At 33.0% G+C, this 12,770-nt stretch overlaps 1 protein-coding gene across 1 annotated transcript in view; it reads left to right on the forward strand.

Annotated features, from left to right (window-relative positions):
* The first annotated feature begins 30 nt into the window (after nucleotides 1-30).
* The window catches only part of BMP5 (bone morphogenetic protein 5), a 144,562-nt gene continuing 131,822 nt past the window's right edge, over nucleotides 31-12,770 (forward strand). The window contains exon 1 of the mRNA XM_006149185.3: nucleotides 31-584. Within this exon, the coding sequence (XP_006149247.1) occupies nucleotides 95-584 (490 nt within the window). The 5' untranslated portion in view covers nucleotides 31-94. The remainder of the gene's footprint in view (nucleotides 585-12,770) is intronic.

Consider the following 12,770-nt stretch of genomic DNA (forward strand, 5'->3'; position numbering starts at 1 on the left):
GTGAGTTTTTGTTTTTTTTTTTTTTTTTTTTTTTTTTTTTTTTTTAAAGAGGACAAGAAGGACTAAAAATATCAACTTTTGCTTTTGGACAAAAATGCATCTGACTGTGTTTTTACTTAGGGGTATTGTGGGTTTCATCTGGAGCTGCTGGGTTCTCGTGGGTTATGCAAAAGGAGGTTTGGGAGACAATCATGTTCACTCCAGTTTTATTTATAGACGACTACGGAACCATGAAAGACGGGAAATACAGAGGGAAATTCTGTCTATCTTGGGTTTGCCTCACAGACCCAGACCATTCTCACCTGGAAAACAAGCGTCTTCTGCGCCTCTCTTTATGCTGGACCTGTACAATGCCATGGCCAATGAAGAAAATCCTGAAGAGTCAGAATACTCAGTCAGGGCATCCTTGGCTGGAGAGACCAGAGGGGCAAGAAAGGGATACCCAGCCTCTCCCAATGGCTATCCTCGTCGTATTCAGTTATCTCGAACGACTCCTCTGACCACCCAGAGTCCTCCTCTGGCCAGCCTACATGATACCAACTTTCTGAATGATGCCGACATGGTCATGAGCTTTGTCAACTTAGGTATGTGGTTCCCTTGTTTGTTCATCTGTTATTACAAAGTCTAAGTTTTCCTAATGGTAAAGTAGCTACTTGGTAGGTGGTCATGTTTATATGAAGTCAGTTTCTATAACTCTCCTCTATAGCCTGTTTCCTTTCATTGATGCAATGAAGTGTTTTTTTTTTTTTTTCTTTTTGCCTTAGGTAACAAAGTTATATGCATATATTTAAGTTGAAATGTTAAAATTAAACATTCACGGTTTGAGTAGAGTTGGATCTTTTTCAAATCTTTATAAATTTCAACCTTGCTTGAAGATATACATACAAGGGAAATAGTCTAAAAGGGGGGCCTTTAGCTATAGCTATGCTATGGGTAAAAAAGGGAAAAAAAGAGAAATAAGCATATATAGATGGGAAAGTAAAAATGACATGCAAATCATGCTGAATCTTTTTTTTGTTGTCGTTGTGAGTGATTTAAAGGAACTATCTACTACGAAACTCTCACCTAAGGGAAGTAAAGACTATAAAAATTGGCACAAAATTAACTGAGATTAAATAATATTGTAAAATTACTATCACGGAATTTTAGAAAAGATTCTTAAATGCTATAAAATATTTTAGAAAAAACTTCAATCTAATATTTGTTAACTGGAATGACTAAAATATATCCTGCCTACTTGCTTTTTTTCACAGGCAGGAGAAATATAAAACATGCTATGGTAATCTTTCCTCTACAAACTGTTCATTTTATGTGTGATATAATGTTTAATTGAAATTTTCTATAAATACCAATATTAGTAAGTAATTTTTATAATTACAGTTTACTCATTGCTGGCACTTCATGGTAGTTTTAAAATACTGAGGATAGCAAATGGTAGATTAGTGTCCAACATTGCCTCTTGTAACAATACTAAACACCTTATCAATTTAAAATTATTTTACAAGGTCTGTTGTTTCTTTAAATATCAGTAAAAACTGAAGTTAAAAATTTACTGTCTTCAGACATTCAAAGTAAATAACATATATTTTATTTTGGAAGACTAAATACTTTATCAGCAAATTTAATTGACTGGAAAGAATGGAGAGCTTCATAATGTGAGAACTTTTAAAATATCACTTTAAAAGTGCAATCTGCTTTGACTTAAAATTAACAAGTTTTATTATACACTTAATTAAAAATTTCTTCAGAATATCTCAAAGGAAATATTTTTTGAAAAGTCAGATAGCAACAAATCTTCACATGTGGATGCTTTTATAATATATATTGCTTGGTAAGCTCTGCTCATTTGCTCTCAGAAAGCTTAGCATGGAGGATAAGGTGCTTAATAAATCATGTTTTATGTTACTGGAGACAAAGCTCTCATTATTAAGTTTTGGAAAGACATCATTTGTTACACTAATCAGGTGTCCTGGTGCCTCTTTGCTCTGTATGTAATTAGCAGGTTTCATTTGAAATTTTTAATCCGTTAAAATATAGCTTGATCCCAAATTAGTTTAAATTGATTCCTTTTTCCTACTACAAGGGTCATGGAAATGTGTCTTATGGTATATTTCATTTTGAAGCATTTAAAAAGTATTCAAGAATTTAAATTACGTTCAGTATTTTAATAGATAAATTCCAATCCAGCATAATTTTTAATACATATTCATAAAATATATCACTGAAAAATCAGTTCAGGTCATCTAAAATTTGACAGAGAAGAATGAATTAGATTTTATCCTTTAAAAACAATAAGGCAATAGTTCAGTCATCAATTTGTCCTAATAATATATTTTATTATAATGAAATAGTTTGATCATCACAAGAAAAGTATTTTTTAGAGAAGAATTAAGTATGATTTTTTAATTTGTATGCAATTACTTTTTGTAAATTTACATGATATTAGATAGTCAAAAACAATAATGAACGGTTTTACTTAGCAACTTTAAGAATCTTTTTTTCACACTGACAAATACTTATGTTTTAAAATAATGACGTTTTGGGTACAATGTTTGGATTATGATAACACAGATATTTATTTTTTATTACCTATATCAAGAGTGTAATTTTCATTTTACTCTAGAAAAATGACATTAGACATTAGCTTTAAAAAGTTTTATTTATTTTTTCATGCTTGAGCTGCTAAAAAGTTATCCTCAGTAACAGACCATATCATTTCTTTTTTTTTTAAAATGATTCAGAACTAAATGTCTCACATGAAATTACTGACAAACTGATTCTGATACTAGGTAAGTTTCTCTTAGGAGTCTCTCAGGAAAATTGAACCACAGTTTTATTGTCTTAGACTATCCCTTCTAATATATCCAAACCAATCACTACTTAGTAAAAGGTTTTAACTTCTATATTTCTTCCTTAATAAAATAGGTCAAAATATGTTGAGAAAAGGTAGAATTGTAATATCATTATTAACTGCACTAAGAGTTTAAGTGCTTTTCAGTGTAATATTCATTAACAAATTTTACCTGCAACTTATAAGACTCCAGAGGATTTAGTTTTAATTTTTTAGTGTCTTAAAAGATACATATCTAGTGGGACTAAGCGCAGATCAGTTCAGCAATAGGCAAGAGATTTGTACTGAGGAAGTCACCTGGATATTTAAATATGTGAAAAGAATCTGTTGACATTACCCATAATAAGATGGATTACATTAAAGGGATCTAGTACCATCCTTTTAAAAATTGCTTACATGTCATCATTTTCAAGCCAAATAATGGATTTTCTACAATTATTTTAACATATAGAAAGATATATTTTTTTTAAATAAATTTTGCTCACCAAAAACAAATTTATTCAAACTCAGAATCTTATTTAATAAAATATCTAGTTTTTAAATTTCAGGAGATACTAGTTTTGTGTTCATAAGTGAAAATAGAATGGACAAAAATAAAAAATAAAATGTAAATAAATTGCCTTAAGGCATGTAGACATGTAAATATAGAACTGAAACTATCTTATTAACCCTTAAATTATTTTAGTGATTTGTCCACTTTGAAGAAAGAAATATAGATTGCTAAGTGTGTAAAGAAAAGCTTTCCACTCTATTGTAGTCATTATTCTTTGGCAAACTTTTGTCACTCTCATATTATTGAGTTTTTCATCATTAATTCTTGTTTTTTTTTTTTTGCCCTAAGACTATTGAATATCAGTGTAATTTTTGACTAGTCAATCATACATTATTTTGTTAGTAACAAAAAATATATATTTCTGGTAAGTTTTTTTCAACCATCTCTTTTTCAAAAATTTGTTAGTTTATTTATAAAACTCTATGCTAACTCTATGCTAATTAATTATTAGATAATTTGCTTATAATATTTAAGTGTATCTCCTATTTACATAATATAAATATGTAGTGTATTTCTAAGATGTTTCATTTAAAAACTAATTCTTGTTTTATTTCTTCCTGATTGCATAACTAAAATGAGATGACATTGTAGGTGTTTTAGAAAAAAATTACAGAAAATAGTAAAAAAAAATCTGTATTATTCTTTGTCTATATGCTTTCTCTGAAAAAGTTGTACTTCATGTTTATTAATAATTTCTGACTTACTGATTGAATGGGATTAAACACTTCTTAGAATTATTTCAAGAATATATATTCATTCTCAGGTATCAAAGTACAGAAATGTGATGCCTAAATTATTTTATATTTCATAGCCTATTTAGTGTCTTAGATATGAAAGAAAAAACTTACAAAATCTTTAAATTAAGCTCTCTTTCCCCTATTTTTCCAACTTATTAGACTCTCCTGGTACTAGAAAAAAGTGCAATGTCCTCAGTTGACAGGTTTGAAAGACATCATTGATATTATTGTTGCTTTTGGCTAACTTAAGTGCCCAGTGGAGAGGAATTTATATACAGATCTACCTAAAGATGCCTATCTATGTAGTCTCTCCAACAGGGTTATTAACACTTGTGTAACATAAACACACCCATAAACACATGCAAGGTTTTTTTATTTAAAAAAAAAAAAAGAGGTTGGGAGCAAAAATGATCTAAAACTATTATAATACATGCTCACACGTTACGCCTGGAATATAGATGCTAAGAGCGGGTAAAGCAACAATCATTCTTTAAAAAGTTCAGCTTTTGAGGATAAAGAAGTTGTTGAGGGCAGAGACCTTTTCTCTCTTTAATGACCCTTCACATTAATAAACTTAAACCAGAGAGACCTTACTCTCTTTTAAAGCTACTTGATTGTCTAAGGACAGCTGGAAATGAGAAGGTTTGAACATGCATACTAGAAGGACTGGGACTACTTCAACCATCCCTTCTAGCTCTTTTCCATTTATTCTTTCTCTTTTTCTATAATTTCACTTCCCTCTCTTCTCAGCCCTAAAGCAGCCTTCTAGCATTCTTCAGCCTTTCCTCTTTAGTTCTGTAGTCTCTTTAGCCCCAAGCAATCTTGGCACCCCTTGCCTTTCTACCCCCACCATTCCTAGGGTCTGCCTTTGGTACTAGTTTCTTCATAGCTAGAGGCTTAGCTTGGTTGAAAATCAATATCTAAAACTATTATAATACATGCTCACACGTTACGCCTGGAATATAGATGCTAAGAGCGGGTAAAGCAACAATCATTCTTTAAAAAGTTCAGCTTTTGAGGATAAAGAAGTTGTTGAGGGCAGAGACCTTTTCTCTCTTTAATGACCCTTCACATTAATAAACTTAAGACCAGAGAGACCTTACTCTCTTTTAAAGCTACTTGATTGTCTAAGGACAGCTGGAAATGAGAAGGTTTGAACATGCATACTAGAAGGACTGGGACTACTTCAACCATCCCTTCTAGCTCTTTTCCATTTATTCTTTCTCTTTTTCTATAATTTCACTTCCCTCTCTTCTCAGCCCTAAAGCAGCCTTCTAGCATTCTTCAGCCTTTCCTCTTTAGTTCTGTAGTCTCTTTAGCCCCAAGCAATCTTGGCACCCCTTGCCTTTCTACCCCCACCATTCCTAGGGTCTGCCTTTGGTACTAGTTTCTTCATAGCTAGAGGCTTAGCTTGGTTGAAAATCAATTAGTTACAGTTTGAGAATTTAGGTATAGTCTCCTGTTTTCTCTCTAGTTGAGAAGGAAAAGGTTATGAAGTGCCAATTGCAGTCTCCACCCACTGGGAGAACAGCTCCCCAGGGCATCAGAATTGCCCTGCCTGTTGCCAGTTCCTGTAATTTTCTTCATCATCCCATTCTTTACCTTCTCAACTCTCCCTGAGGATCCCATTGACAAAATTTAATTACCTTTTGCCTTTATACTTTATAAAATATTTAAAATGTAAAAGAGAAAATTTAAAGGAAAGTAAAAGAAAAAATTTAAAAACCTACATTGAATTAAAAATAACAATAATCAAACATGCAATTTCCATTACATTTACAAAAATCCTTCATTTATGTTATCTTTAATATTCATGTCACTATTGTAGAGAAATTATAATTTCTTATTTTTAAGTTGAGAAGAGATGATCAGAAAGGAGTAGAGATTAAGGGTGATTGTTGGATGCATTAGACAATAAGGATAAGACCGAGAAAGAAGTTAAATATTTAAAAAAAAAACTATCTGAAGAAAAGAAAATGAATACAAAGAGTCATTAAAGGCTGGTCTTTGAGTTGTGCAGGTGGAGGGTGTGTTGGGAAATCCTCAGTCTACCTCATACTGACAGAGCAGTTAATTCAGTATCCCCAAGCACATCAGCTCCAGGGGAAACCTTTTCATCTTCACACACTAAAATACCAAAGTGGGGAAAAGAGGTGTGGGGGGGTGTCCCAGTATGTGTGTACAAGGAGCATACAGACGGTTACTCATATTTACAGTCATAAATAATGTAGTAGCAGAGCTCTACAAAAACCACAGGTTAGTGGAAGAGGCTTCCCTGACGCAGGGAGAGGGGCTGAGATCAGAGGATCCACTGAAAGGGTTGGAAGGAAACAATGAATCCCTTGTTTAAGTAATATTTATGAGTGTTTCTTTGCACCTTAAGTTCATATTTTATTGGCTGGGCTGTGGGGTTTCCCCATTTGCTCATCTCTTAAAATAATACCCTTGGATAAGATATCTTTTAAAACACACTAGTCAGCCCTGACAACCACATCATTTACTTAGGGGGGAAAAGAGTCTGTTTTGGTGTTGATGTCAGATTGGGATGTTTATGATTCAGCTTGCAAAGTCTGACAGAAAGATAAAAATAATGGTGGGAGTAGTCACCTACCTGCCTTTTTCAGAGATGCATAAAAGAATCCCCATACCTAGTAGTAACCCCTGGTGTGTATAAGTCTTCCAAAATGGCAGTGGATGAATTATAACCTAAAAAGGTAGAAACAAAATCTGGCCAAGTGAACAGTGCTTATAATGAGGAAAAAAAATAACCATCAGTAGATTAGTATGAAAGATCTTTACTGGTTTGGGGAAGAAAGAAAATAACAACAATCTCTATAAACAAAGAGAACATGTGGAAGGTGGTGGATCAAATAAATATTACATAAAATTTAGAAGCCAAAACCTCATATAATTTTGAAAAGATTAATTTAGATATTATACAAAGGCATGTGCTAGTTTCGACTCCTAAGGCAACAAAATGAATATCGTCAGCTTTGCAATGACATACTCAAATTCATTTTTTCCTAAAAATAGAGCATTGGTGTTTGCAATAATAGAAAGAATTCTGTTTTAGACATTAGTGAATCTAAGTAAATGATTACTGACATCATGTTTATTTAATTTCTTTCTTTATTTTAAATTTGTTTGTTCATTTTACATTAATTCACTAATTTCTTTCTAGAAGTAAATGTTAACTTTGATTGTTTATGTTAGTAATAAAGAAAATAGTTAAGAAATTCAAGAACAACAGATGTTAAAGCCATTTAGATTTTCTTCAGGAGTATAAGGCATGTCAAAATCAAGAAAAGATTTATAAAATCTTTTAACATTTATAAAATCTTTGCCATCTTTATTCTATCATGACATCAATTTAATATTATTTGTCATGCACAGGTTTTCTGTCATTTTTGTGACTCTACAATTAGCCTATATTGGAGACACAGTCATTATCAGAATCTTAAATTTATGACATATTACAACTCACATGACTTTAAGGCTTAATCATAAACCTAATTATATTCTTTTCTGTGATTCCATTGCAGAAGTAGAGTAGCATATTGGAAGCCAGGATTCCTGGATTGGAATTCCATACTGTACACTCACTAGTAGTTTGACCTTGAGCAAGTTATTTAAATTCTCTGTGCCTCTAGTTCTTTATCTACAAAAGTACAGATAATAACAGCACCTTCATGGGTGTTGAGAAGATAAAATGAATTAAAATGCATATAATTGCATGAACAATTAAATAACAGTATTTGTAAGATAGTAAGACCTCAATAAATGTCCATCATTATTATTATTATTAGCATTGTATTTATATTCAACATCTATATTTGTAAGAGAGATTGCATATTAAAACTTTTCAAATTCTTAGAGGAATCATATAATATTCTCACATCTAGCATTCACATTCCATAGTTAATGTTGCAGGAAAGAAAAAGGTTAGAATGAGGCAAATTGGGATTATTGCCTTTCTTTTTGCTGCCTTTATTCTCCCTTGGCAAAGTTCTTATGATTCAGGACAGAATTCAGTGGAGGAACAGGTATGTCAGCTATTTATTGATGGTTCTCATAAATAACAAACCTCTAAGCCTTGAGGCAAGAGCCATCTCCTCATGCTTAATCACAGAGAAGCACCAAATAGAACAACTATTTCCCAGAATTCTGGTTTCCCCTTCAAAGGTGCTAGGAATGGCAATTTTACTTCTACAGTTATGGAAAGGAAGAAGAGGGGTTTAACTAGGAATTTGTGTAGGCTTCTCTGCAAATAACCTTGATGTAGGCACTGAAGATTTACATGATGGGAAAGAAGTGAAGGTCATCCATTAAATAGGCTTTGTGATTAGTGCTCTTTAGATGTGATCTTTGTTCTGGGTAAGGAGAAACCACTTGGTCCTCCCTTCACTATCTCAGTAGGACTGAAGTGTAAGGGCTTTTGTGTAAGACTGGTTTAAACAGGAGTTTTGCATTTAACAGCTGCATATCCTTGAGCAAAGCATTCCACTTCATTGGCAGTTTTCTCATCTGTAAAGTAGAAGTCAAGAGTCTAGAAGTGTAGTTAGGAGTTAATAAGGTAAGGTTACAGACCTTTAAGCCTTCAGGAGACAAGCATTCAATATTGTCCCTACTGCTACTATAACTTCTACTAGAATAGAATCAATGTAGTGAGAAATCTATGTTCAATCTACTAGACTTGGTCAAATAAATACCTTGTTGTTATTCTGAAACTTTATGCATGTGAACTTTTCCTCTCTCTAAAAGAAAATGAACCCTTGCATTTCATTGATTCTTTAAGCTTGACTGTTGATGGACTCTTGTGTTCTGAGTAGAGTATCCTGGGAAATGTCTGTCTACAACAGAACCTTCTTTTCCTTTCTTTTTCTTTTTTAATTGCCAGAGATTGTATGTGCTGTCTAAACAGGCATAGAATTAGAATGAGATAGGGAGAGGGAAAAATATCCCCCAACGGGGCATGGTCATGCCACGTTTCCTTCTCCTCTATCTCTCCATCCTGTTGGGATTTGGAACACACCACTGGAGCCAGGATTTGAACCACTCTTGGCCATGTGGGACCTACTTCCTTTAATCACTAAATTACAGGGCTGGCTCAAGAGCCTTCTTGAAACTGTGCTGCTTCTCTTTAAGCACCCAAAGGTAACATGTGTTGTGATGGTGCTAAATGGTGCTATTCATATTATTTTTGATAAGAGTCCTAGAACTGTTCCATGGTTTTACTTTAGTTCTAGATACTATCTGTTCCATTTTCTTGCTTGTTATGGAGGATAAACTGATTGTAAACCAGATATCTGGTCATAAAACATTGGTTCGTACTTTAAAAGACCCTTTGAAAGAAGGAAGATATTGAAAAGGTTTTAATGCTTATTTCCATTAGTCAACTTGTTTTTTAAGTTTTAGGTTTAAAAAAATTGATATATGATGAGAATTTACATGAATGAACACCTGAACTCTAAGTAGGAAAGCCACTTTGTCTCAAAAGTCATTCAGTATTAGAGCTTCTGTGTTGCCTGTGACTTAAATCATATTTGAATTTATGGTTTGCAATTCATAGTCACTTCTATTTGTATCTTTAGTATACTTTTGCTTCTATTTAATACCATTCAGCCTTAAATATTACAATTTTTACAAACTATTCGTACTGTATTTTTTTTTTTTTTTAGCTTTTCAGGTGTCAGCCAGATCTTTTGGTAAACATTCTTGAGTTCTTGTAATAACTATTATAATACTTAAAGCAGGGTGCGAATGTATGGGTTTGATCCCAAAAGACATATAAAAAGCCATATATTTCTGTTCACAGTATCCACATTGTAAAGGTTCTTGATATTTCATAATATATTAAACAGGAAAATACACATTTATTGTTTTTTCAATATTTGATAAGATGCTGAGAGGTAAGTCATAATAAAATGATTATCAGTAGATATTTAATCATGATGAGTAAAGTCCTTAAAACATGGATTCCAACTATCTAGACATATTCAAATGGCCCAGCATCAGAGGCACAGGTGGTGGCCTACTGAACTCCAGTGCTGAAAGTCACAGGGCAAACTGTGAATTAGAGTTTCCAACCTAGTGGATCTGAAATATGCAAGGAGTATGTATGCATGCCTAAGATCTTGATGAGTTGGAGGACTGGGAGAAAGAATGCAGTGAGATGAGACCCTACCAAGCATTTCTCTCTCTCTCTCTCTCTCTCTCTCTCTCTCTCTCTGGCACATACACTCTGTCATCACTGAAATAACTTAAAAAATTTACATTAAGTATTTTTCTCTTCCACGTTATCATTTCAAAGCTAGTTATCATTGTAGTTGTTTCACATTGAGGAACAATTTTATTAATGAAAATTAAGTGAGCCATTTATTTTTTTGTATGTATGATACGTTTAAAGTATGTAACATTGTTAAGTTGTAATATAGCAGTAGCAATTAAAGCAACAATAACAACAATAAATGTAATTCTTTGCCAGAGACTGGACTATGATTTGCACGCATTATTTCAATAGATCTAATTAATCTTATTTCTATGGGTAAATGTTTTCTGTAACCATTTCACTGATGCGAACACTGAGAATTATCAGAAGATAAATAGCGTACAAATCACCCAGTTAATAAAATGGCAGAATCATTACTGGAACCATGACCTGTTTGGCTATGAATTTTGTGCTCTTTGCCATTCTCTTTAGCTTGGTAACCCACTTTTGAAAAAGGTAAAACAATAGAATTTAAAAATAATAATGCTTATACTTTTTAGAAAATTTTTATGTACATTGCTTGGTTTTACCTAAATTACTACAGTATATAGCACTCACTAAAGTAAAGATGATTGTATAATACACGTCTATGAAAACTAGAGTTCTGAAAGGTCATTCATTCAGTCATTTAACAAATATAAGCTGATTACCTACCATTGGGCCAGACACTGAGCGAAAGACTGTGCCTGTTTTACTGCCAAGATTATAGGGCAAGGGAGCCAGGTCTAGGCCCAAAATCCTTGAATCTTATGCCAGGATTTTTTTGCTCAATGTTGCATACTTTCAATAAATCACACCAAAAACATCTAGCACTAAATGAAATTAACAACACTAACAAATATTATCTAAAAGAATATATTCCTTTGTTATTTAAATAACCAGGTTGAATTAACCTCCTGTGTGTAAAGAAACATTTTTTTTTAAACTACAGTCTTTTTAAAGGGGTTAGGGAGGAAAGGTTGTTAATCAGTAAATAGAACCTAGGGAAGACTTTTCCAAAAAGCATGAAGCAAAGGCAAAAATAACCTGTAGCAAAGCTTAGGGGCTCTGTCAGAGACCTGCTTGTGTAGCTGTCTGTAGGAATTTACTAGTAAGGAGGCGCCAGCGATTTTGAAGGATGTCTATCCAAAAAGGTTTACACTTCACACTGGATGCTAACTATATTCCAGAGTATATGTGTAGTTCAACTTCATTTATTCGTGTTGCGCTCAGGAAATAAAGGTTAAAAAAGTACACAATACTTTAGATTTAAATTGTGCGATCTGTCTAATCTTGACCCCAGTCCTATTTTACTTCTTCGATTGTATTTGATAAAGTTTTTCACCTACTCTCTATTGCTGACAAGATTGTGTTCAATGTTTACTCTGTTGCTGTGCATAATGAACATGATGAATTAGGTTGTTGGAAAAGTCATGACACATTTCTGCATAGAAAAACAGGAAAAAAATGCATCATGACTTTTCCAACAACTCAGTATTTACAGGTTATAATAAGAGTCAATGGAGATATGTTTTACAACTTGGAAAGTAAAAGAGAATTCCAGGAATTAGCATAAGACTTCCTTGATACATTTGCTAATGTAGATTTTCTTAAATCTACTTAGGATCCTAGACATTAGGCCATGACTACTTCAAGTTGGTTGAGAAAAACTGACCAATATTCTATGATCACTTAACTCTTTACCAACAGTATATTGGAATTGTGAGGTGAAAATTGAAAAAAAAAAAAAAAAAGGATCTAAGTCTACTGCCATCAGAGATGTTGGTTTTCACCAACCAATTCACATCAACAAAACCCCAGATCATCAAAGTGAAGTAATAAATGTAGAAGAACCCAAACTTCCCATGATTTCTGCTCTTTGAGAGATGCACAGTCTCACACAGGGAGCAGGTATTCAGTACTTAACAAGAGACCATCCAAAAGGCATTTTTAAGTACTAACATGTAATTCTGACAGTGACTCTTTTATGGGTGAGGAAAGTGAGACCCTGAAATGTTGTCATATGCCCAAAGTTTTACATCATAAAGTTAGAGGAACTGAATTGAGTTTATGCTATTCGATGCTATTCTCTATTACCTTCTGAAATGCTGTAGGGAAGAATATTATTGTGGAGACATTATTAGAACTCTTGGCAAAATTCTATATATTTTCCAACATGTCATTTATTGAATTCAGAATATTTTCACTTCATTAGTAATGAATATAAAAATGTTATAAAAAAGGAAAAAAATAGGCTCTAATAAGGCGTTTACCAAGAATCCCCTCCCTTAAGTTCAACTCTCACTGGCCTCTGATAGACAGATTTTGTTGCTGTGACCTTCTAAGCAAGGCAAATACAAGGTGGAGGGCAAGAGGGCCTTT

Source organism: Tupaia chinensis, unplaced genomic scaffold (genome assembly GCF_000334495.1).
Source record: "Tupaia chinensis unplaced genomic scaffold, TupChi_1.0 Scaffold000256_1, whole genome shotgun sequence".
In the NCBI taxonomy this organism is placed as follows: Eukaryota; Metazoa; Chordata; class Mammalia; order Scandentia; family Tupaiidae; genus Tupaia; species Tupaia belangeri.